The sequence below is a fragment of the Eucyclogobius newberryi genome, unplaced genomic scaffold (assembly GCF_026437365.1).
Source record: "Eucyclogobius newberryi isolate DKJ021-1_F unplaced genomic scaffold, fEucNew1.0.hap1 SCAF_1, whole genome shotgun sequence".
Lineage (NCBI taxonomy): Eukaryota > Metazoa > Chordata > Actinopteri > Gobiiformes > Gobiidae > Eucyclogobius > Eucyclogobius newberryi.
Genome location: NW_027315723.1, coordinates 30,361,157 through 30,388,665, shown reverse-complemented (window position 1 = coordinate 30,388,665; position 27,509 = coordinate 30,361,157). Strand labels below are relative to the sequence as shown.

The window sequence follows — 27,509 nt, the reverse complement described above, 5'->3', positions numbered from 1 at the left end:
AACTCTAATACAGGACCAATGAGAAGAAACATGACCATCAACATAACTCCAATACTGTACCAATGAGAAGAAACATGACCATCAACATAACTCTAACACTGCACCAATGAGAAGAAACATGACCATCAACATAACTCTAACACTGCACCAATGAGAAGAAACATGACCATCAACATAACTCTAACACTGCACCAATGAGAAGAAACATGACCATCAACATAACTCTAACACTGCACCGATGAGAAGAAACATGACCATCAACATAACTCTAATACTGCACCGATGAGAAGAAACATGACCATCAACATAAATCTAACACTGCACCGATGAGAAGAAACATGACCATCAACATAACTCTAATACTGCACCAAAGAGAAGAAACATGACCATAAACATGACTCTAATACAGGACCAATGAGAAGAAACATGACCATCAACATAACTCTAATACAGGACCAATGAGAAGAAACATGACCATCAACATAACTCTAATACTGCACCGATGAGAAGAAACATGACCATCAAAATAACTCTAACACTGCACCAATGAGAAGAAACATGACCATCAACATAACTCTAATTCTGGACCAATGAGAAGAAACATGACCATCAACATAACTCTAATACTGCACCAATGAGAAGAAACATGACCATCAACATAACTCTAATACAGGACCAATGAGAAGAAACATGACCATCAACATAACTCCAATACTGTACCAATGAGAAGAAACATGACCATCAACATAACTCTAACACTGCACCAATGAGAAGAAACATGACCATCAACATAACTCTAATTCTGGACCAATGAGAAGAAACATGACCATCAACATAACTCTAACACTGCACCAATGAGAAGAAACATGACCATCAACATAACTCTAACACTGCACCGATGAGAAGAAACATGACCATCAACATAACTCTAATACTGCACCGATGAGAAGAAACATGACCATCAACATAACTCTAACACTGCACCGATGAGAAGAAACATGACCATCAACATAACTCTAATACTGCACCAAAGAGAAGAAACATGACCATCAACATGACTCTAATACAGGACCAATGAGAAGAAACATGACCATCAACATAACTCTAATACAGGACCAATGAGAAGAAACATGACCATCAACATAACTCTAATACTGCACCGATGAGAAGAAACATGACCATCAAAATAACTCTAACACTGCACCAATGAGAAGAAACATGACCATCAACATAACTCTAACACTGCACCGATGAGAAGAAACATGACCATCAACATAACTCTAATACAGGACCAATGAGAAGAAACATGACCATCAACATAACTCTAATACTGCACCAAAGAGAAGAAACATGACCATCAACATAACTCTAATACTGCACCGGTGAGAGGAAACATGACCATCAACATATCTCTGATACTGCACCAATGAGAAGAAACATGACCATCAACATAACTCTAACACTGCACCAATGAGAAGAAACATGACCATCAACATAACTCTAACACTGCACCGATGAGAAGAAATATGACCATCAACATAACTCTAATACTGCACCGATGAGAAGAAACATAACCATCAACATAACTCTAATACTGCACCGATGAGAAGAAACATGACCATCAACATAACTCTAACACTGCACCGATGAGAAGAAACATGACCATCAACATAACTCTAATACTGCACCAAAGAGAAGAAACATGACCATCAACATAACTCTAATACAGGACCAATGAGAAGAAACATGACCATCAACATAACTCTAACACTGCACCAATGAGAAGAAACATGACCATCAGCATAACTTTAACACTGCACCGATGAGAAGAAACATGACCATCAACATAACTCTAACACTGCACCAATGAGAAGAAAAATGACCATCAACATAACTCTAACACTGCATCAATGAGAAGAAACATGACCATCAACATAACTCTTACACTGCACCGATGAGAAGAAACATGACCATCAACATAACTCTAATACAGGACCAATGAGAAGAAACATGACCATCAACATAACTCTAATACTGGACCAATGAGAAGAAACATGACCATCAACATAACTCTAATACTGGACCAATGAGAAGGAACATGACCATCAACATAACTCTAACACTGCACCAATGAGAAGAAACATGACCATCAACATAACTCTAATACTGGACCAATGAGAAGAAACATGACCATCAACATAACTCTAATACAGGACCAATGAGAAGAAACATGACCATCAACATAACTCTAATACAGGACCAATGAGAAGAGACATGAGCATAAACATAACTCTAATTCTGGACCAATGAGAAGAAACATGACCATCAACATAACTCTAATACTGCACCAATGAGAAGAAACATGACCATCAACATAACTCTAATACTGTACCAATGAGAAGAAACATGACCATCAACATAACTCTAACACTGCACCAATGAGAAGAAACATAACCATCAACATAACTCTAATACTGCACCGATGAGAAGAAACATGACCATCAACATAACTCTAACACTGCACCGATGAGAAGAAACATGACCATCAACATAACTCTAACACTGCACCGATGAGAAGAAACATGACCATCAACATAACTCTAATACAGGACCAATGAGAAGTAACATGACCATCAACATAACTCGAATACTGCACCAATGAGAAGAAACATGACCATCAACATAACTCTAATATTGCACCAAAGAGAAGAAACATGACCATCAACATAACTCTAATACTGCACCAATGAGAAGAAACATGACCATCAACATAACTCTAATACTGCACCAATGAGAAGAAACATAACCATCAACATAACTCTAATACTGCACCAATGAGAAGAAACATGACCATCAACATAACTCTAACACTGCACCGATGAGAAGAAACATGACCATCAACATAACTCTAATACTGCACCAATGAGAAGAAACATGACCATCAACATAACTCTAACACTGCACCAATGAGAAGAAACATGACCATCAACATAACTCTAAGACTGCACCGATGAGAAGAAACATGACCATCAACATAACTCTAATACTGCACCAATGAGAAGAAACATGACCATCAACATAACTCTAATACTGCAACAAAGAGAAGAAACATGACCATCAACATAACAACATAACTCTAATACAGGACCAATGAGAAGAAACATGACCATCAACATAACTCTAATACAGGACCAATGAGAAGAAACATGACCATCAACATAACTCTAATACTGCACCGATGAGAAGAAACATGACCATCAACATAACTCAAACACTGCACCAATGAGAAGAAACATGACCATCAACATAACTCTAACACTGCACCGATGAGAAGAAACATGACCATCAACATAACTCTAATACAGGACCAATGAGAAGAAACATGACCATTAACATAACTCTAATACTGCACCAAAGAGAAGAAACATGACCATCAACATAACTCTAACACTGCACCGATGAGAAGAAACATGACCATCAACATAACTCTAATACAGGACCAATGAGAAGAAACATGACCATTAACATAACTCTAATACTGGACCAATGAGAAGGAACATGACCATCAACATAACTCTAATACTGCACCAAAGAGAAGAAACATGACCATCAACATAACTCTAATACTGCACCAAAGAGAAGAAACATGACCATCAACATAACTCTAATACTGCACCGGTGAGAGGAAACATGACCATCAACATATCTCTGATACTGCACCAATGAGAAGAAACATGACCATCAACATAACTCTAACACTGCACCAATGAGAAGAAACATGACCATCAACATAACTCTAACACTGCACCGATGAGAAGAAATATGACCATCAACATAACTCTAATACTGCACCGATGAGAAGAAACATAACCATCAACATAACTCTAATACTGCACCGATGAGAAGAAACATGACCATCAACATAACTCTAACACTGCACCGATGAGAAGAAACATGACCATCAACATAACTCTAATACTGCACCAAAGAGAAGAAACATGACCATCAACATAACTCTAATACAGGACCAATGAGAAGAAACATGACCATCAACATAACTCTAACACTGCACCAATGAGAAGAAACATGACCATCAGCATAACTTTAACACTGCACCGATGAGAAGAAACATGACCATCAACATAACTCTAACACTGCACCAATGAGAAGAAAAATGACCATCAACATAACTCTAACACTGCATCAATGAGAAGAAACATGACCATCAACATAACTCTTACACTGCACCGATGAGAAGAAACATGACCATCAACATAACTCTAATACAGGACCAATGAGAAGAAACATGACCATCAACATAACTCTAATACTGGACCAATGAGAAGAAACATGACCATCAACATAACTCTAATACTGGACCAATGAGAAGGAACATGACCATCAACATAACTCTAACACTGCACCAATGAGAAGAAACATGACCATCAACATAACTCTAATACTGGACCAATGAGAAGAAACATGACCATCAACATAACTCTAATACAGGACCAATGAGAAGAAACATGACCATCAACATAACTCTAATACAGGACCAATGAGAAGAGACATGAGCATAAACATAACTCTAATTCTGGACCAATGAGAAGAAACATGACCATCAACATAACTCTAATACTGCACCAATGAGAAGAAACATGACCATCAACATAACTCTAATACTGTACCAATGAGAAGAAACATGACCATCAACATAACTCTAACACTGCACCAATGAGAAGAAACATAACCATCAACATAACTCTAATACTGCACCGATGAGAAGAAACATGACCATCAACATAACTCTAACACTGCACCGATGAGAAGAAACATGACCATCAACATAACTCTAACACTGCACCGATGAGAAGAAACATGACCATCAACATAACTCTAATACAGGACCAATGAGAAGTAACATGACCATCAACATAACTCGAATACTGCACCAATGAGAAGAAACATGACCATCAACATAACTCTAATATTGCACCAAAGAGAAGAAACATGACCATCAACATAACTCTAATACTGCACCAATGAGAAGAAACATGACCATCAACATAACTCTAATACTGCACCAATGAGAAGAAACATAACCATCAACATAACTCTAATACTGCACCAATGAGAAGAAACATGACCATCAACATAACTCTAACACTGCACCGATGAGAAGAAACATGACCATCAACATAACTCTAATACTGCACCAATGAGAAGAAACATGACCATCAACATAACTCTAACACTGCACCAATGAGAAGAAACATGACCATCAACATAACTCTAAGACTGCACCGATGAGAAGAAACATGACCATCAACATAACTCTAATACTGCACCAATGAGAAGAAACATGACCATCAACATAACTCTAATACTGCACCAATGAGAAGAAACATGACCATCAACATAACTCTAATACTGCAACAAAGAGAAGAAACATGACCATCAACATAACAACATAACTCTAATACAGGACCAATGAGAAGAAACATGACCATCAACATAACTCTAATACAGGACCAATGAGAAGAAACATGACCATCAACATAACTCTAATACTGCACCGATGAGAAGAAACATGACCATCAACATAACTCAAACACTGCACCAATGAGAAGAAACATGACCATCAACATAACTCTAACACTGCACCGATGAGAAGAAACATGACCATCAACATAACTCTAATACAGGACCAATGAGAAGAAACATGACCATTAACATAACTCTAATACTGCACCAAAGAGAAGAAACATGACCATCAACATAACTCTAATACTGCGCCAATGAGAAGAAACATGACCATCAACATAACTCTAATACTGCACCGATGAGAGGAAACATGACCATCAACATATCTCTGATACTGCACCAATGAGAAGAAACATGACCATCAACATAACTCTAACACTGCACCGATGAGAAGAAACATGACCATCAACATAACTCTAATATTGCACCAATGAGAAGAAACATGACCATCAACATAACTCTAACACTGCACCAATGAGAAGAAACATGACCATCAACATAACTCTATTACCGGACCGATGAGAAGAAACATGACCATCAACATAACTCTAATACTGCACCAATGAGCGGAAACATGACCATCAACATAACTCTAATATTGCACCAATGAGAAGAAACATGACCATCAACATAACTCTAATACTGCACCGATGAGAGAAAAACATGACCATCAACATATCTCTGATACTGCACCAATGAGAAGAAACATGACCATCAACATAACTCTAACACTGCACCAATGAGAAGAAACATGACCATCAACATAACTCTAACACTGCACCGATGAGAAGAAATATGACCATCAACATAACTCTAATACTGCTCCAATGAGAAGAAACATAACCATCAACATAACTCTAATACTCAACCAATGAGAAGAAACATGACCATCAACATAACTCTAACACTGCACCAATGAGAAGAAACATGACCATCAACATATCTCTAATACAGCACCGATGAGAAGAAACATGACCATCAACATAACTCTAATACTGCACCGATGAGAAGAAACATGACCATCAACATAACTCTAATTCTGCACCAATGAGAAGAAACATGACCATCAACATAACTCTTACACTGCACCGATGAGAAGAAACATGACCATCAACATAACTCTAATACAGGACCAATGAGAAGAAACATGACCATCAACATAACTCTAATACTGGACCAATGAGAAGAAACATGACCATCAACATAACTCTAATACCGAACCAATGAGAAGAAACATGACCATCAACATAACTCTAATACTGGACCAATGAGAAGAAACATGACCATCAACATAACTCTAATACAGGACCAATGAGAAGAAACATGACCATCAACATAACTCTAATACAGGACCAATGAGAAGAAACATGACCATCAACATAACTCTAATACTGGACCAATGAGAAGAAACATGACCATCAACATAACTCTAATACTGGACCAATGAGAAGAAACATGACCATCAACATAACTCTAATACAGGACCAATGAGGAGAAACATGACCATCAACATAACTCTAATACTGGACCAATGAGAAGAAACATGACCATCAACATAACTCTAATACTGCACCAATGAGAAGAAACATGACCATCAACATAACTCTAATACAGGACCAATGAGAAGAAACATGACCATCAACATAACTCCAATACTGTACCAATGAGAAGAAACATGACCATCAACATAACTCTAACACTGCACCAATGAGAAGAAACATGACCATCAATATAACTCTAACACTGCACCAATGAGAAGAAACATGACCATCAACATAACTCTAACACTGCACCGATGAGAAGAAACATGACCATCAACATAACTCTAACACTGCACCGATGAGAAGAAACATGACCATCAACATAACTCTAATACTGCACCGATGAGAAGAAACATGACCATCAACATAAATCTAACACTGCACCGATGAGAAGAAACATGACCATCAACATAACTCTAATACTGCACCAAAGAGAAGAAACATGACCATAAACATGACTCTAATACAGGACCAATGAGAAGAAACATGACCATCAACATAACTCTAATACAGGACCAATGAGAAGAAACATGACCATCAACATAACTCTAATACTGCACCGATGAGAAGAAACATGACCATCAAAATAACTCTAACACTGCACCAATGAGAAGAAACATGACCATCAACATAACTCTAATTCTGGACCAATGAGAAGAAACATGACCATCAACATAACTCTAATACTGCACCAATGAGAAGAAACATGACCATCAACATAACTCTAATACAGGACCAATGAGAAGAAACATGACCATCAACATAACTCCAATACTGTACCAATGAGAAGAAACATGACCATCAACATAACTCTAACACTGCACCAATGAGAAGAAACATGACCATCAACATAACTCTAATTCTGGACCAATGAGAAGAAACATGACCATCAACATAACTCTAACACTGCACCAATGAGAAGAAACATGACCATCAACATAACTCTAACACTGCACCGATGAGAAGAAACATGACCATCAACATAACTCTAATACTGCACCGATGAGAAGAAACATGACCATCAACATAACTCTAACACTGCACCGATGAGAAGAAACATGACCATCAACATAACTCTAATACTGCACCAAAGAGAAGAAACATGACCATCAACATGACTCTAATACAGGACCAATGAGAAGAAACATGACCATCAACATAACTCTAATACAGGACCAATGAGAAGAAACATGACCATCAACATAACTCTAATACTGCACCGATGAGAAGAAACATGACCATCAAAATAACTCTAACACTGCACCAATGAGAAGAAACATGACCATCAACATAACTCTAATACAGGACCAATGAGAAGAAACATGACCATCAACATAACTCTAATACTGCACCAAAGAGAAGAAACATGACCATCAACATAACTCTAATACTGCACCGGTGAGAGGAAACATGACCATCAACATATCTCTGATACTGCACCAATGAGAAGAAACATGACCATCAACATAACTCTAACACTGCACCAATGAGAAGAAACATGACCATCAACATAACTCTAACACTGCACCGATGAGAAGAAATATGACCATCAACATAACTCTAATACTGCACCGATGAGAAGAAACATAACCATCAACATAACTCTAATACTGCACCGATGAGAAGAAACATGACCATCAACATAACTCTAACACTGCACCGATGAGAAGAAACATGACCATCAACATAACTCTAATACTGCACCAAAGAGAAGAAACATGACCATCAACATAACTCTAATACAGGACCAATGAGAAGAAACATGACCATCAACATAACTCTAACACTGCACCAATGAGAAGAAACATGACCATCAGCATAACTTTAACACTGCACCGATGAGAAGAAACATGACCATCAACATAACTCTAACACTGCACCAATGAGAAGAAAAATGACCATCAACATAACTCTAACACTGCATCAATGAGAAGAAACATGACCATCAACATAACTCTTACACTGCACCGATGAGAAGAAACATGACCATCAACATAACTCTAATACAGGACCAATGAGAAGAAACATGACCATCAACATAACTCTAATACTGGACCAATGAGAAGAAACATGACCATCAACATAACTCTAATACTGGACCAATGAGAAGGAACATGACCATCAACATAACTCTAACACTGCACCAATGAGAAGAAACATGACCATCAACATAACTCTAATACTGGACCAATGAGAAGAAACATGACCATCAACATAACTCTAATACAGGACCAATGAGAAGAAACATGACCATCAACATAACTCTAATACAGGACCAATGAGAAGAGACATGAGCATAAACATAACTCTAATTCTGGACCAATGAGAAGAAACATGACCATCAACATAACTCTAATACTGCACCAATGAGAAGAAACATGACCATCAACATAACTCTAATACTGTACCAATGAGAAGAAACATGACCATCAACATAACTCTAACACTGCACCAATGAGAAGAAACATAACCATCAACATAACTCTAATACTGCACCGATGAGAAGAAACATGACCATCAACATAACTCTAACACTGCACCGATGAGAAGAAACATGACCATCAACATAACTCTAACACTGCACCGATGAGAAGAAACATGACCATCAACATAACTCTAATACAGGACCAATGAGAAGTAACATGACCATCAACATAACTCGAATACTGCACCAATGAGAAGAAACATGACCATCAACATAACTCTAATATTGCACCAAAGAGAAGAAACATGACCATCAACATAACTCTAATACTGCACCAATGAGAAGAAACATGACCATCAACATAACTCTAATACTGCACCAATGAGAAGAAACATAACCATCAACATAACTCTAATACTGCACCAATGAGAAGAAACATGACCATCAACATAACTCTAACACTGCACCGATGAGAAGAAACATGACCATCAACATAACTCTAATACTGCACCAATGAGAAGAAACATGACCATCAACATAACTCTAACACTGCACCAATGAGAAGAAACATGACCATCAACATAACTCTAAGACTGCACCGATGAGAGGAAACATGACCATCAACATAACTCTAATACTGCACCAATGAGAAGAAACATGACCATCAACATAACTCTAATACTGCAACAAAGAGAACAAACATGACCATCAACATAACAACATAACTCTAATACAGGACCAATGAGAAGAAACATGACCATCAACATAACTCTAATACAGGACCAATGAGAAGAAACATGACCATCAACATAACTCTAATACTGCACCGATGAGAAGAAACATGACCATCAACATAACTCAAACACTGCACCAATGAGAAGAAACATGACCATCAACATAACTCTAACACTGCACCGATGAGAAGAAACATGACCATCAACATAACTCTAATACAGGACCAATGAGAAGAAACATGACCATTAACATAACTCTAATACTGCACCAAAGAGAAGAAACATGACCATCAACATAACTCTAATACTGCGCCAATGAGAAGAAACATGACCATCAACATAACTCTAATACTGCACCGATGAGAGGAAACATGACCATCAACATATCTCTGATACTGCACCAATGAGAAGAAACATGACCATCAACATAACTCTAACACTGCACCGATGAGAAGAAACATGACCATCAACATAACTCTAATATTGCACCAATGAGAAGAAACATGACCATCAACATAACTCTAACACTGCACCAATGAGAAGAAACATGACCATCAACATAACTCTATTACCGGACCGATGAGAAGAAACATGACCATCAACATAACTCTAATACTGCACCAATGAGCGGAAACATGACCATCAACATAACTCTAATATTGCACCAATGAGAAGAAACATGACCATCAACATAACTCTAATACTGCACCGATGAGAGAAAAACATGACCATCAACATATCTCTGATACTGCACCAATGAGAAGAAACATGACCATCAACATAACTCTAACACTGCACCAATGAGAAGAAACATGACCATCAACATAACTCTAACACTGCACCGATGAGAAGAAATATGACCATCAACATAACTCTAATACTGCTCCAATGAGAAGAAACATAACCATCAACATAACTCTAATACTCAACCAATGAGAAGAAACATGACCATCAACATAACTCTAACACTGCACCAATGAGAAGAAACATGACCATCAACATAACTCTAACACTGCACCGATGAGAAGAAACATGACCATCAACATAACTCTAATACTGCACCGATGAGAAGAAACATGACCATCAACATAACTCTAATACTGCACCGATGAGAAGAAACATGACCATCTACATAACTCTAATACTGTACCAATGAGAAGAAACATGACCATCAACATAACTCTAACACTGCACCAATGAGAAGAAACATGACCATCAACATAACTCTAACACTGCACCGATGAGAAGAAACATGACCATCAACATAACTCTAATACTGCACCGATGAGAAGAAACATGACAATCAACATAACTCTAATACTGCACCAATGAGAAGAAACATGACCATCAACATAACTCTAACACTGCACCAATGAGAAGAAACATGACCATCAACATAACTCTAACACTGCACGATGAGAAGAAACATGACCATCAACATAACTCTAACACTGCACCAATGAGAAGAAACATGACCATCAACATAACTCTAACACTGCACCGATGAGAAGAAACATGACCATCAACATAACTCTAATACTGCACCAATGAGAAGAAACATGACCATCAACATAACTCTAATACTGCACCAATGAGAAGAAACATAACCATCAACATAACTCTAATACTGCACCAATGAGAAGAAACATGACCATCAACATAACTCTAACACTGCACCGATGAGAAGAAACATGACCATCAACATAACTCTAATACTGCACCGATGAGAAGAAACATGACCATCAACATAACTCTAACACTGCACCGATGAGAAGAAACATGACCATCAACATAACTCTAATACTCTACCGATGAGAAGAAACATGACCATCAACATAACTCTAATACTGGACCAATGAGAAGAAACATGACCATCAACATAACTCTAACACTGCACCAATTAGAAGAAACATGACCATCAACATAACTCTAATACTGGACCAATGAGAAGAAACATGACCATCAACATAACTCTAATACTGGACCAATGAGAAGAAACATGACCATCAACATAACTCTAATACTGCACCGATGAGAAAAAACATGACCATCAACATAACTCTAATACAGGACCAATGAGAAGAAACATGACCATCAACATAACTCTAAAACAGGACCAATGAGAAGAAACATGACCATCAACATAACTCTAAAACAGGACCAATGAGAAGAAACATGACCATCAACATAACTCTAATACTGGACCAATGAGAAGAAACATGACCATCAACATAACTCTAATACTGCACCGATGAGAAGAAACATGACCATCAACATAACTCTAACACTGCACGAATGAGAAGAAACATGACCATCAACATAACTCTAATACTGCACCGATGAGAAGAAACATGACCATCAACATAACTCTAATACTCGACCAATGAGAAGAAACATGACCATCAACATAACTCTAATACTGCACCAATGAGAAGAAACATGACCATCAACATAACTCTAATACTGGACCAATGAGAAGGAACATGACCATCAACATAACTCTTACACTGCACCAATGAGAAGAAACATGACCATCAACATAACTCTAATACTGGACCAATGAGAAGAAACATGACCATCAACATAACTCTAATACAGGACCAATGAGAAGAAACATGACCATCAACATAACTCTAAAACAGGACCAATGAGAAGAAACATGACCATCAACATAACTCTAATACTGCACCAATGAGAAGAAACATGACCATCAACATAACTCTAATACTGGACCAATGAGAAGAAACATGACCATCAACATAACTCTAATACAGGACCAATGAGAAGAAACATGACCATCAACATAACTCTAAAACAGGACCAATGAGAAGAAACATGACCATCAACATAACTCTAATACAGGACCAATGAGAAGAAACATGACCATCAACATAACTCTAATACTGCACCAATGAGAAGAAACATGACCATCAACATAACTCTAATACAGGACCAATGAGAAGAAACATGACCATCAACATAACTCTAACACTGCACCAATGAGAAGAAACATTACCATCAACATAACTCTAATACTGCACCGATGAGAAGAAACATGACCATCAACATAACTCTAATACAGGACCAATGAGAAGAAACATGACCATCAACATAACTCTAACACTGCACCGATGAGAAGAAACATGACCATCAACATAACTCTAACACTGCACCAATGAGAAGAAACATGACCATCAACATAACTCTAATACAGGACCGATGAGAAGAAACATGACCATCAACATAACTCTAATACTGCACCAATGAGAAGAAACATGACCATCAACATAACTCTAATACTGCACCGATGAGAAGAAACATGACCATCAACATAACTCTAATACTGCACCGATGAGAAGAAACATGACCATCAACATAACTCTAATACTGCACCAATGAGAAGAAACATGACCATCAACATAACTCTAATACTGCACCAATGAGAAGAAACATTACCATCAACATAACTCTAATACTGCACCGATGAGAAGAAACATGACCATCAACATAACTCTAACACTGCACCGATGAGAAGAAACATGACCATCAACATAACTCTAACACTGCACCAATGAGAAGAAACATTACCATCAACATAACTCTAATACTGCACCGATGAGAAGAAACATGACCATCAACATAACTCTAACACTGCACCGATGAGAAGAAACATGACCATCAACATAACTCTAATACTGCACCAATGAGAAGAAACATGATCATCAACATAACTCTAATACTGCACCAATGAGAAGAAACATGACCATCAACATAACTCTAATACTGGACCAATGAGAAGAAACATGACCATCAACATAACTCTAATACAGGACCAATGAGAAGAAACATGACCATCAACATAACTCTAACACTGCACCAATGAGAAGAAACATGACCATCAACATAACTCTAATACAGGACCAATGAGAAGAAACATGACCATCAACATAACTCTAATACTGCACCAATGAGAAGAAACATGACCATCAACATAACTCTAATACTGCACCGATGAGAAGAAACATGACCATCAACATAACTCTAATACTGCACCGATGCGAAGAAACATGACCATCAACATAACTCTAATACTGCACCAATGAGAAGAAACATGACCATCAACATAACTCTAACACTGCACCGATGAGAAGAAACATGACCATCAACATAACTCTAATACTGCACCGATGAGAAGAAACATGACCATCAACATAACTCTAATACTGCACCGATGCGAAGAAACATGACCATCAACATAACTCTAATACTGCACCAATGAGAAGAAACATGACCATCAACATAACTCTAACACTGCACCAATGAGAAGAAACATGACCATCAACATAACTCTAATACTGCACCAATGAGAAGAAACATGACCATCAACATAACTCTAATACTGAACCAATGAGAAGAAACATGACCATCAACATAACTCTAATACAGGACAAATGAGAAGAAACATGACCATCAACATAACTCTAATACTGCACCAATGAGAAGAAACATGACCATCAACATAACTCTAATACTGCACCAATGAGAAGAAACATGACCATCAACATAACTCTAATGCTGCACCAATGAGAAGAAACATGACCATCAACATAACTCTAATACTGCACCAATGAGAAGAAACATGACCATCAACATAACTCTAATACTGAACCAATGAGAAGAAACATGACCATCAACATAACTCTAATACTGCACCAATGAGAAGAAACATGACCATCAACATAACTCTAATACAGGACAAATGAGAAGAAACATGACCATCAACATAACTCTAATGCTGCACCAATGAGAAGAAACATGACCATCAACATAACTCTAATACTGCACCAATGAGAAGAAACATGACCATCAACATAACTCTAATACTGAACCAATGAGAAGGAACATGACCATCAACATAACTCTAATACTGCACCAAAGAGAAGAAACATGACCATCAACATAACTCTAATACTGGACCAATGAGAAGAAACATGACCATCAACATAACTCTAATACTGCACCGATGAGAAGAAACATGACCATCAACATAACTCTAATACTGGACCAATGAGAAGAAACATGACCATCAACATAACTCTAATACTGGACCAATGAGAAGAAACATGACCATCAACATAACTCTAACACTGCACCAATGAGAAGAAACATGACCATCAACATAACTCTAATACTGGACCAATGAGAAGAAACATGACCATCAACATAACTCTAATACTGGACCAATGAGAAGAAACATGACCATCAACATAACTCTAATACTGCACCAATGAGAAGAAACATGACCATCAACATAACTCTAACACTGCACCAATGAGAAGAAACATGACCATCAACATAACTCTAATACTGGACCAATGAGAAGAAACATGACCATCAACATAACTCTAATACAGGACCAATGAGAAGAAACATGACCATCAACATAACTCTAATACTGCACCAAAGAGAAGAAACATGACCATCAACATAACTCTAATACAGGACCAATGAGAGGAAACATGACCATCAACATAACTCTAATACTGCACCGATGAGAAGAAACATGACCATCAACAAAACTCTAATACTGCACAAATGAGAAGAAACATGACCATCAACAAAACTCTAATACCACAGGACCCTGACTTGTCGAGTGCCCCAGGGGTCAGTCCTGGGTCCCCTTATGTTCAACCTCTACATGCTGCCGTTGGGTCAGTTGATATGCAGTGAAAATGTGTCCTATCACAATTATGCAGATGTTTCACTGACGGCAGGTGAATATGACCAGTAGATTCACTCTGTCACTGCATCCAACAGATCAGTGTCTGGATGCAAAACAACTTTCTCCAGCTGAACTCAAGACTGAAATCATCGTTTTTGTCCCACAGAAACAAAGAGAAAGTGTTAGCGGTCACCTCCAGAGTCTCGCTCTAAAACCTACAAACCAGGTTAGAAATCTGGGGGTAATAATGGACTCAAACTTGAACTTTAACAGCCACATCAAATCAATAACATCAGCAGCTTTTTACCATCTAAAAACATTGCCAAAATCAAAAACATAGTGTCTAAACCAGTTTTGGAGAGACTTATCCATGCATTTGTCTCCAGTAGATTAGACTGTGACGGCCTGCTCACTGGCCTCTCCAAACGAGATGTAAAACAGCTGCAGTACATCCAGAACGCTGCTGCTCGGGTCCTGACCAGAACCAGGAAGTACCATCACATTAGTCCTGTTCTCAGGTCTCTGCACTGCCCCCTGTGGCTCAGAAAATAGACTTTAAAGCAGCTCTGCTTGTGTACAAGTCTCTCCATGGCCTAGCACCAAAGTACATCTCAGATATGTTAGCGCCATATGAACCATCTCGGACTCTGAGGACCTCAGGGACCGGCCTCCTGCTGGTGCCAGAGTCAGGACTAAACATGGACCGGCCTCCTGCTGGTGCCAGAGTCAGGACTAAACATGGACCAGCCTCCTGCTGGTGCCAGAGTCAGGAATAAACATGGACCACCCTCCTGCTGGTGCCAGAGTCAGGACTAAACATGGACTGGCCTCCTGCTGGTGCCAGAGTCAGGACTAAACATGGACCAGCCTCCTGCTGGTGCCAGAGTCAGGACTAAACATGGACCGGCCTCCTGCTGGTGCCAGAGTCAGGACTAAAGATGGGCCGGCCTCCTGCTGGTGCCAGAGTCAGGACTAAACATGGACTGGCCTCCTGCTGGTGCCAGAGTCAGGACTAAACATGGACCAGCCTCCTGCTGGTGCCAGAGTCAGGACTAAACATGGACCGGCCTCCTGCTGGTGCCAGAGTCAGGACTAAACATGGACCAGCCTCCTGCTGGTGCCAGAGTCAGGACTAAACATGGACCAGCCTCCTGCTGGTGCCAGAGTCAGGACTAAACAGGGACCGGCCTCCTGCTGGTGCCAGAGTCAGGACTAAACATGGACCGGCCTCCTGCTGGTGCCCAGAGTCAGGACTAAACATGGACCGGCCTCCTGCTGGTGCCAGAGTCAGGACTAAACATGGACCAGCCTCCTGCTGGTGCCAGAGTCAGGACTAAACATGGACCGGCCTCCTGCTGGTGCCAGAGTCAGGACTAAACATGGACCGGCCTCCTGCTGGTGCCAGAGTCAGGACTAAACAGGGACCGGCCTCCTGCTGGTGCCAGAGTCAGGACTAAACATGGACCGGCCTCCTGCTGGTGCCCAGAGTCAGGACTAAACATGGACCGGCCTCCTGCTGGTGCCCAGAGTCAGGACTAAATATGGACCGGCCTCCTGCTGGTGCCCAGAGTCAGGACTAAACATGGACCAGCCTCCTGCTGGTGCCAGAGTCAGGACTAAACATGGACCGGCCTCCTGCTGGTGCCAGTCAGGACTAAACATGGACCGGCCTCCTGCTGGTGCCAGAGTCAGGACTAAACATGGGGAATCTGCATTTCAGTTTTATGCAGCTAAAATCTGGAACAGTCTTCCTGAAGATGTCAGACAGGTTCTGTCTCACATCTTTAAATCAGTTGGACTGATTTAAAAAGGACTTTAAAAGGAGTTGGACTCCGAAAACACGTTACCCTTTGTGGCTACGTGTTTTCTATTTAATTTTTTATTTAGTTGATTTTATTGGATTTCTGTTTCTGTCATTTCTTTATGATTTGAATGCATTTTTCCTGCTGTGTGAAGCACTTTGAATTCCCTTGTGTATGAAATGTGCTCTACAAATAAACTTGCCTTGCCTAATACTGCCACTCCCACCTCATGCTTCACCACTCCCACCTCATGCTTCACCACTCCCACCTCATGCTTCACCACTCCCACCTCATGCTTCACCACTCCCACCTCATGCTTCACCACTCCCACCTCATGCTTCACCACTCCCACCTCATGCTTCACCACTCCCACCTCATGCTTTACCACTCCCACCTCATGCTTCACCACTCCCACCTCATGCTTTACCACTCCCACCTCATGCTTCACCACTCCCACCTCATGCTTCACCACTCCCACCTCATGCTTCACCACTCCCACCTCATGCTTCACCACTCCCACCTCATGCTTCACCACTCCCACCTCATGCTTCACCACTCCCACCTCATGCTTCACCACTCCCACCTCATGCTTCACCACTCCCACCTCATGCTTCACCACTCCCACCTCATGCTTCACCACTCCCACCTCATGCTTCACCACTCCCACCTCATGCTTCACCACTCCCACCTCATGCTTCACCACTCCCACCTCATGCTTCACCACTCCCACCTCATGCTTCACCACTCCCACCTCATGCTTCACCACTCCCACCTCATGCTTTACCACTCCCACCTCATGCTTCACCACTCCCACCTCATGCTTCACCACTCCCACCTCATGCTTCACCACTCCCACCTCATGCTTCCCATGGCTCTAATTTCCCCAAACGTTTCCTCTGTCAGCAGGTGATCATAGTTTCTTGGCAGTTCTTCAAACCTCATCAAATGTCACTGTTGACTTTTCCATCAGCTACTCATTTCCGTGTGTATGATTAACAGAAAAATGCAAATACGCCTGATGATTGAGAAACAATGGTGAAATGCAGGGGTGGTACACATTTACACATTTACACATTTTAGGTAATTGATTTTTTCAATGTATTTGTATGAATGTGATTCTAACCCTGTTTGTACTTCATTACATTTAAAATGACAGAAGTCTTCATATGTTTCGGTGCCTCACAAACACATAACACACTGTATCGCCTGCTCTCGTTGGCCAGAGCGCTGAATATGAGGATTATGGCTTAAAGTATTAATCTATCAAGTTTAGTATAAAGACTGAGGGAAAATGTTGCCAAAATTGTGTTAAAAAACAAAGTCCATAATAACTAGTACATATTGTGTACATGTGAACTTTTTACTCTTACTTAAAGGCACAGTACGAAGCTTTTTAGCCAAAACTAGACTTAAACAAAAGCATGCTTTTAAAAAATGTTTTATTGCACTAAAAATGTATTTTTCAAAAACAAAAGAAGCATTTCCTTACCGAGAGTGGGCTCCACAGAATTGCTTTACTGGAGGAGCCTCCTCCTGATGCGTCCGTAGAAATGGCAGAACACTTATCTCTCCACAGGGAGAAAAGTCCGACATATGGTCTTAATTTTCTATTTCTATGGAATTATTCAGATGACTTTCCACCTCCAAAAAGTTACAACCTGAGCCTATGTACAGTTTTGGCAGCAGTCCTTGTACTTGTAATTGAGTAAATGTTTTGCTGTATAAGTGTACTTTTACTTGAATAAACATTTTCCCTACTCATTCCACCACTGGTTAAATGTATCTCTTAGTCAACACATGTATCTGATGAATTTGACACGTTGCAAATACATTTATATAGATAACATTAGAAATCTATAATGGTGCATCCAGACAGAGAGTTGATAAAACTCAGTGCTGCGCTGGTGCCAAAAATGTCACTTGTGTGCGAGATGGTGAAAGTGACAGTTCAAACCTGATGTTATAGTGAGTTATGACTCTTCACGAGTGCAGAAAGTGCTTCAGGGCGCTGCACACTAGTCTGATTGTTCTGAACGGACTCCAAATCTACATTTCAAGATCTAATTCAAATGTTAATAATGTCTTCTGTTTATAAATGTCTGTGAAAGTGAGTTTGTGTGATGTAAAATAACACAGTCAGGTTACATTTAAAAGCATGAGAATCTGACTGAAGCCAATCAATTCCACATGAACTGTACTTAATGGTGCACTATGTTAGCTGCAGGATCGGCAACCTGCTTGTTTCCATGGAGATGTTATTGCAACATCAATGTTCCAGAGTATGGCATTAAGCTACTTATCTATTTCCATGGTGACAAGCAGGAGACTCCACTAGGCCAAGTTACAGGGAGTGGAGAGCTGACCCACCCACAAAGCAATAACATATCCATGAGGACACTCCACCATAAATGTTACATGTTGTACCTTTAAAATGGAAGATACTATATATCTTAATATTATAAAAGACGGTGTGTTTTTTCCAGTCTAGTATAAAGAATGTATATTCATTAGATTGAAGATACTGTCTGTTTGCAGCGGTAGTTCAAAGACAGTGAGCCAACAGGTTGCACAATGTTGCTTAGAACAATTTGTGACATAAGGATTAGGACAACGTAAATAAAGTCAGAGACGGCACAGCTGAGGAAAACAAAGCAATAATGTGTCTTTACAGGTAATAAATGCACAAAGACTCTTAAAGACTCTATTGTCCAGGATTAGGGACAGGATAGGGAGGAGATGGGTCACAGGGCAGGTAAAACAGAGGGGGGCCCAGGGGGGCCATAAAAGTAGTTACACATTCAACCTGATGAAGCCGTTATGACTCCAACATGTGCCACAAAGCATGAGTTTAATATGCAGGAAATCTACACACACACACACACACACGATCACACTCACACACACCAGGGGAATAGAGAGCAGTGTCACAGACAGGGGCAGAACACAAACGTGCTAAATTATATATAAAAAATAAAATCATGTGTGTATAGGGTATTTATATAAAAATGTTTTTTGTAACAAAATAAATTGTATATATTGAAAATAAACGGTCAAATTAAAACTTGATTTGTGTTTTGGTCCTCAGAACAGTTTGGGTTGCCAGTCTCCGTGAGTAAAAGCCTTTCAAATTAAGTCTATTATTTACATTTCCTCCAGCTTAATGTTGTTCATGTTCAAAACTATCTATATCTGTCCGTAATAACCTCCAGCTTGATGACTTTGAATGCTATATTTCCTGCCATTGTGTTTCTGTCTGTCCTGAAGAGAGAATTCTCGCCTTGTCTGGACTTGTCATTGACCTGAGAACTCCACACTGAGCATGCACAACCCAAGCCCAAAACTCCAATCTTTCCATTTCAAACCCTCCCATTGGACTTTACATTCCTCATCCTAATACACACGAGTACCACGGCATGTAAATCTCCAGTGTGAACGCTCCCAGAAGAGTTTTTTCTCCCATCTGTGAATGACATACAAACCAGGTCTACAGTAGCTAACTTTTTTTTTGCAAGTCCCAAATGAGTTGGACTCTCACACTTTGTGCTAAGAATAAAGAAGGAGTGCCTTTTATCAAACTTCTATATAGAGTTGATATATCACTAAAGCAGGACTAAATCAGCTCTCAAACAGGACTGAGACAGATAAAAAAAGGTCTAACCAGGCTTATAACAAGACAAGGAATTAACTTGGATCAAACTGAGACTAAAGCAGGCCTATGCAAGAGCTAAACCCAGTTAGAATAGAACCAGCACTAAATCAAGTCAAAATCAAACTAAACCAGGTGTAAACTTTATGTGTGGAGCTCTGGTTTGAAGACAGACCCAACTTACATATGACTTTACTTTTTCACATGACACTAAAAGACCTCCCATATGTTTTTTAGTGTTTTTTATTTTATTTTATTAAGCTGTTAACCGACTGCAGCGTCTCTAATCTCCTGTCAAAAACCCATAGGCTTGTCAGCGTATGTACAGGAATTGCAGATGTTATGAGTTGCCTCCTCGGGCAAAAAGGCGGAGCTTCAATAACTCAAACTGTGCAACTTGGAAAAAAGCTGGGACAGTCTTCAGGCAGCAACACAGCAACGCAGCAACACAGGATCACACGTCCACACCACCATTTGCAGACCTTTTCTATTGCTTTTCCATTGGACTGAAGCCACCAAAGCGAGAACTTGAAGAGAAGATAAAGATTAACTCACTCACTCACTTCACACGGTTCGGTGGTAAAACTAGTTGGGCGAGATTCGAAGTGAAGTGATCCTGTTTCAACTTGAATGGTGAGACTTTGCATACCACACTCGTATTGACATTGCGGTGTGTGTTGACAATGGAGAATATCACCCAACAAGCCGTTGTTTACCAGCTCATCGAGGACTGCGAAGCCACGAACAAGAATCTATACAAGTTCTACGCCGCTTTGATGATCATCATATTCATCTTAGCCCTGCCGCTCAACGCGTCCGTCCTGCATCTCTTCATTTTCAAGCTCAAGTTCTGGAAATCCAACACCAACAACGTGTTTCTTTTCAACCTGGTCTTGGCCGACATCCTGCTGCTCTTCTGCTTGCCCATGAAGGCGCACAACTACATCAAGGGCGAGAGGAGAAGCTCGAACGACGCGGTGTGCAAGGCAATGCTGTTCATGCTGTTCCTGAACCGAGGCGCCAGCATCGCCTTCCTCACGGTCACGTCCATCGACAGATATTTCAACGTGGTCCACCCCGGGCGCAAGAATCTGCTCAGGGCGCTGAAAAAGTCGCCTCACATCTCCATAATCATCTGGGTGCTGCTCCTGCCCCTCACCATTCCCACCATGCTCAAGAACTTCGACTGCTGCAACAGCCACAAAACTGACGAAAACGACCTGAAAAACGACGCGCTGATCAAGGTAATGACGAATGTGAGGATTAAAGACAGGAAGTAAAACATCAGGACTCTTCACTGGTGTCATCTGAAGGCCATATTTGGCAAAATGACCAAATCACAGCTGAATTTAACGCGATTTGAAACTGGATTCATCTGTAACATTTAGTCAATAGAGGCGAGAGGGACGTTTGAAAACAGTGGTCACAGTTATTTTCATATTTGTTCTGTTCTTAAAAAGATAAAAGTCCCTCCGCGGTCCAAACGTGAATCGACTGTGATGGTAGAGAATGTAAATGTTGTTATCTAAACCTGAAGTGAGACAAGAATCAAGTCCATAAATCAGATGAAAGTCACAAGTTATTGTCGTTCTGCATCACTACCATTGCCAAATACAGTATGTGCAACTCGCCGCTAAACAAAGAGACATGTCACAGTTCCCATTTGAACACATAGACCGTCAGATGTAGAACATATAGCTTTCGACACGGTTTATTATGACTGTTTCCCAAGCGAGACGTCGGTGCAAAAGCAAAATTGTTCCGTGCAGACAGCGACTTCTGAGCAAGATAATGACTGATGATGAGATAATAGTGAGTCTGCATCAGGACTCGTGCTTGATTGGATAAGAGGTCCACTTATAAGGAGCCACATTCAGGGGCTATTTCTGTCCTAACTATCAGACATGAAGTGGGCAGCCTGGGATCTGTCAAAGTTCCAGTACCAGTAGTGTTGTGAGGTCTAGACGGGTAACATGCACCTCTACTGGCCACTCAAGGTACTGCAATAAGGCAAAGCAAGGCAAGTGTTTTTGTAGAGCACATTTCATACACAAGGAAATAAGAGGGAAACAATGCATTAAAATCACAAAAAATAGTTTAAGAAATAAAAGAGAAGAGCGCAATCTATCATATAAAGAGGCGTGTGTGTGTGTGTGTGTGTGTGTGTGTAGGGTTGTTGTGGGTGAGTTCTGGGGATTTTATTTCTGGAAAGCACTTTCTGTTGCAGTCTCTGTATGAAAAGCATTACATGACAATTTAAAATAGTCTAAATACTTTTAGTTAAATTGTTCAGTCTGTGAGCAGCATGAAATGGGTGTGGAGAGGCAGTCACCAGTCCACACAAGCCCAAACAAATTGAGGAAGAAGTTAACTTTTATAGGCTAAATCATCTTTTTTGCATTATTTCCTAAAATGCAACTGTATATCAAGTTGACAAGCATCAAAAAAATAAATGTAAGTTTTTCTTTTTGCCTTTCCAGGATGTGGTGGACAGCTTACGAGAGGCTGTGTTCTTCTCTCAGATCATCATTCCCTTTGTCATCCTGGTCTACTGCACCGTCCGCATCGTGAACCGTCTGAGGCAGAAGACCATCGGGGACAGGACCAAGCTAAAGCGCGCTACATTTTTAGTCATGACCGTTATGGTGGTGTTCTCCCTCTGCTTCCTGCCCTGCACACTCGCCCGTATGGTTCTGCTGATCGCACGAGTACAGGAGTGGCCCGATGTAAATCAGGACAAAGCCGCAGTGGCCTTCGATGGGCTCATGGTCTTGTCCTACATGGACTGTCTCCTTGATCCAATGGTCTATTGTTTTTGTAGCACCAAATTTAAAGGTTTATACCTGTCCAACTACTTTCCATTCCTGAATAAAGATTCACAAGTGCCCATGGATAGCTCGACAGGACAAGCAGTGTCAAAGCAGACAAGAGACAATGTCATTTAAGTCGTTTATGGGAATGAACTTTGCAGCTGAAAACAGGTCAAAAGACTGAGCATTTTGCTTTACAGGCTATGTACATGTAAATAAAGACACTTTGAGAATAATCTGTTAACCATGAACATTATTGCATGTACTTTGCTGAAGATCTTTGTAGTTCAGTTAACAAAATATACATTTTTCTTTCTTTTGGACAGAAAATGTTGGAAACTTGTACTAACCATGAGTCACAGAATGATTATTTTGAAGGATAAGACTCACTTCTTAGATCTTGGATTAAGAACAGTCGTTTAAAGATGCATCATATTAGTAATGTACGCCTACATTACTAATACATCATTTGGGGGTTTTGGTGAAATGGACTAAAGAAAACTTGGATATTTGTACGAAACTAATGACTGTTGATATTTGAGTGACTCAACTTAGAACAGTCTAGTCCAGTATTTGACTGATGCAGTACATGGTGACTTTATCACTACAATGTGTCACGCTGCAAAGTGGCAATACATCAGTAATATTGTACTAGTTCAAAGTATTGGTCCACATAGACATAAAAACTGCATTAGTTATTCAAACTTAAAAGTGTACATGAGAGATCTTCCTCGAGTATTCAGTGCACGTCAGTAATTCTGTTTGACTTGGAGGAGAAATGGCTGATTCTTAGTAAAAGAATTCCTCTTTGTTGTCTTTAAGGCCAGAAAAATAAAACTCTTATCAGTGTGTTTCATAACCCACTTCAAGTGTAAGGTATGAGAAATGAACGCTGAGAAAATACTTGACATATGTTTAAACTTTATCAGTGAAACATTTTATCTATGGAACTTTATTTGTATAGCACTTTTCACACATTCAAAATGCAGCACAAAGTACTTCACTTCAAAGTACTTGTTCCTTCATTAGCATCTACTGCAGTTAAAGGATAAACGTCTAAAACAATAAACCATAAAGCTCTTAATGTTTATAGAAATACTAATTAGAGTGTTAAAAATAAGAATAAGGTCTTAAATGGAACACTTTTTATTGTTATTTATCATTTTATTAGATTGTGTAATAGCTAGAACGTTATATCTTATATGTATACCCCAGGACCCAAAACAATATTCTATGTCAGGAGAGTTTTCATTTCCAATTGATTTAATTTCATATCATTAAGCTTCATTTAATCATGCATTATTTTTATGTATGACAACTACAACCTTTATAACAGTCAAATGTAATGAAAGAAAAGATGTATAGCACTAGATATCAGTAAATCAGGCAGAAATAATACCCCAAAATTAGGGTTAATTTGGAACGTCTACTCTATTATCATTGCCATGACAACTTAAAGTAAACATACATCCAGCTCCAGAAGCCATGTTCTGGCTGTAATAATCTGAACTCATTATACACTTTATATTTGTGCTTTGTCTATACGTTCAACCATATCAATTTCTGCCCATTAAAAACTTAAATTAAATAAATTACTGCAATTAATAGAATAAATATCTAAGGTTGAGCTGCAGGTTCGGTCAGAATACTATCATGAAAGAAAAATTGGCACAAATAAACAAAAAGTGAATATATTTTTTTCATAATAGCCTAAGAAAGTGGAGCCATTTCTCCAGCCCAAAGGCGCGAGTGTTGTCGAAACGAGATTAATATGACAAGTTTGTGAAGCCAAACCTCAACAAACGAATGAAATGGTTTTGGACATTTCCTTCAAAAATAGTAAATCTCCCATAGTTACACAGCCACCATCTGAGATTATCACATCATCCATTTCTAGAACGTGAACACAACCTGCAGAAATGGATGATGTGATAATCTCAGATGGTGGGCAGGGGCGGAAATAGAAATGTCCGTCCTCGTGATTAGTTTGGTACTGGCTCCACAGGTGATGTGTCAGGGTGACTTCATGGCTTAAAATACGTGTTACACTTCACAACGATCATGTTTTTTGAGTTCAATAATGGAACCACTTTCTGAGGCTATTGTAAATTAATCATTTCACTTTTGTTTATTTGTGCTGACAGAGATTATGACAGAGATACAGTAAGAATCATAGACCGGGTCAACAGATCAGATTACTTTGATTCTAAACTACAAGATGCTCTATCAGAATTTTTCCCTTTTTACAATCACAAGATGGCCTCCCACAATTGCCATGTCAACTGTATCCATGTTCTTTCTACTTATAGTTCTCCCTCGTTGTGTTTGTGCAGTATTTCCACAGGAGCAGCTCTCTAGAGTCAGTGTCCAAACCTCTTTACTGATCCCTTGTGGCGGTGTTGTTATGGTACAGACGTGTTTAAGAAATCTAATGGTTTCTTTTACTGTGGATGGATGGATAAAAATGTATCAAAAGCCCTTTTATTATGAGTGATTGTATTGTACATAGTAAGCCTATTTTTATGTTTATTTTTTATCTTATAGCCTATTTTTATGTTTATTTTTTATTTTATAGCCTATTTTTATCTCTTTTTTTTAATCTTATAGCCTATTTTTATGTTTATTTTTTTTATTTTATGGCCTATTTTTATCTCTCTTTTTTAATCTTATAGCCTATTTTTATGTTTATTTTTTATCTTATAGCCTATTTTAATTTTTTGTCCTATGCCAGATTTTAATTCTTTAATTCTTTTTTACTTTTAAAGGTTGTTTTATCATTGTTCATTGTTTTATGTTGCACCAAATCACCAAAGCAAGTTCAAATGTTTGTTCATTTCTCCCTGTGGCCCTCAGAGGCAACTGTTGTTGTGATTTTGGGCCTTACAAAAATAAATTGATTTGATTTGATTTGATTCATTGACCTTTTCTGATTCTGTTAGTGAAATGAATTACAAAACGAAACGGAAAACTGAAATGTGTTTCATTACAAACCGCTATGAGTCTCTTAAAAAAAAACAATGAGTCATCATCTTTCCTAAACTTTATTTGGTGCACTTTAAACTCACAACATGATGTGCAAAGCTGTGTCACCGCTCGTAACGATGCCTCATACACTTCACTGGAGGTTTTGTTTGAATTCAAAGAAAATACCAAATAATGTTTAGTCATTGATTTATATTTGAGAATGCGCTTGAATATTCTTCTTCCTACATTTATTCTTTTTCTTTCTGTCCTGACCTTTGAAAGAGTTTGTGATCGAGGGCGTGTCAAAACAGAAGTGTTGTA

General features: G+C 39.2%; 1 protein-coding gene across 1 annotated transcript; it reads left to right on the top strand.

The window, feature by feature from the left end:
• The first annotated feature begins 22,086 nt into the window (after positions 1-22,086).
• On the top strand, positions 22,087-24,665 carry LOC140365281 (12-(S)-hydroxy-5,8,10,14-eicosatetraenoic acid receptor-like). Its single transcript, XM_072451620.1, has 2 exons — positions 22,087-22,658; positions 23,895-24,665. Exons 1-2 carry the CDS (start codon positions 22,098-22,100, stop codon positions 24,357-24,359), a joined length of 1,026 nt encoding a protein of 341 aa, XP_072307721.1. The 5' UTR covers positions 22,087-22,097; the 3' UTR covers positions 24,360-24,665.
• Positions 24,666-27,509: the final 2,844 nt, after the last annotated feature.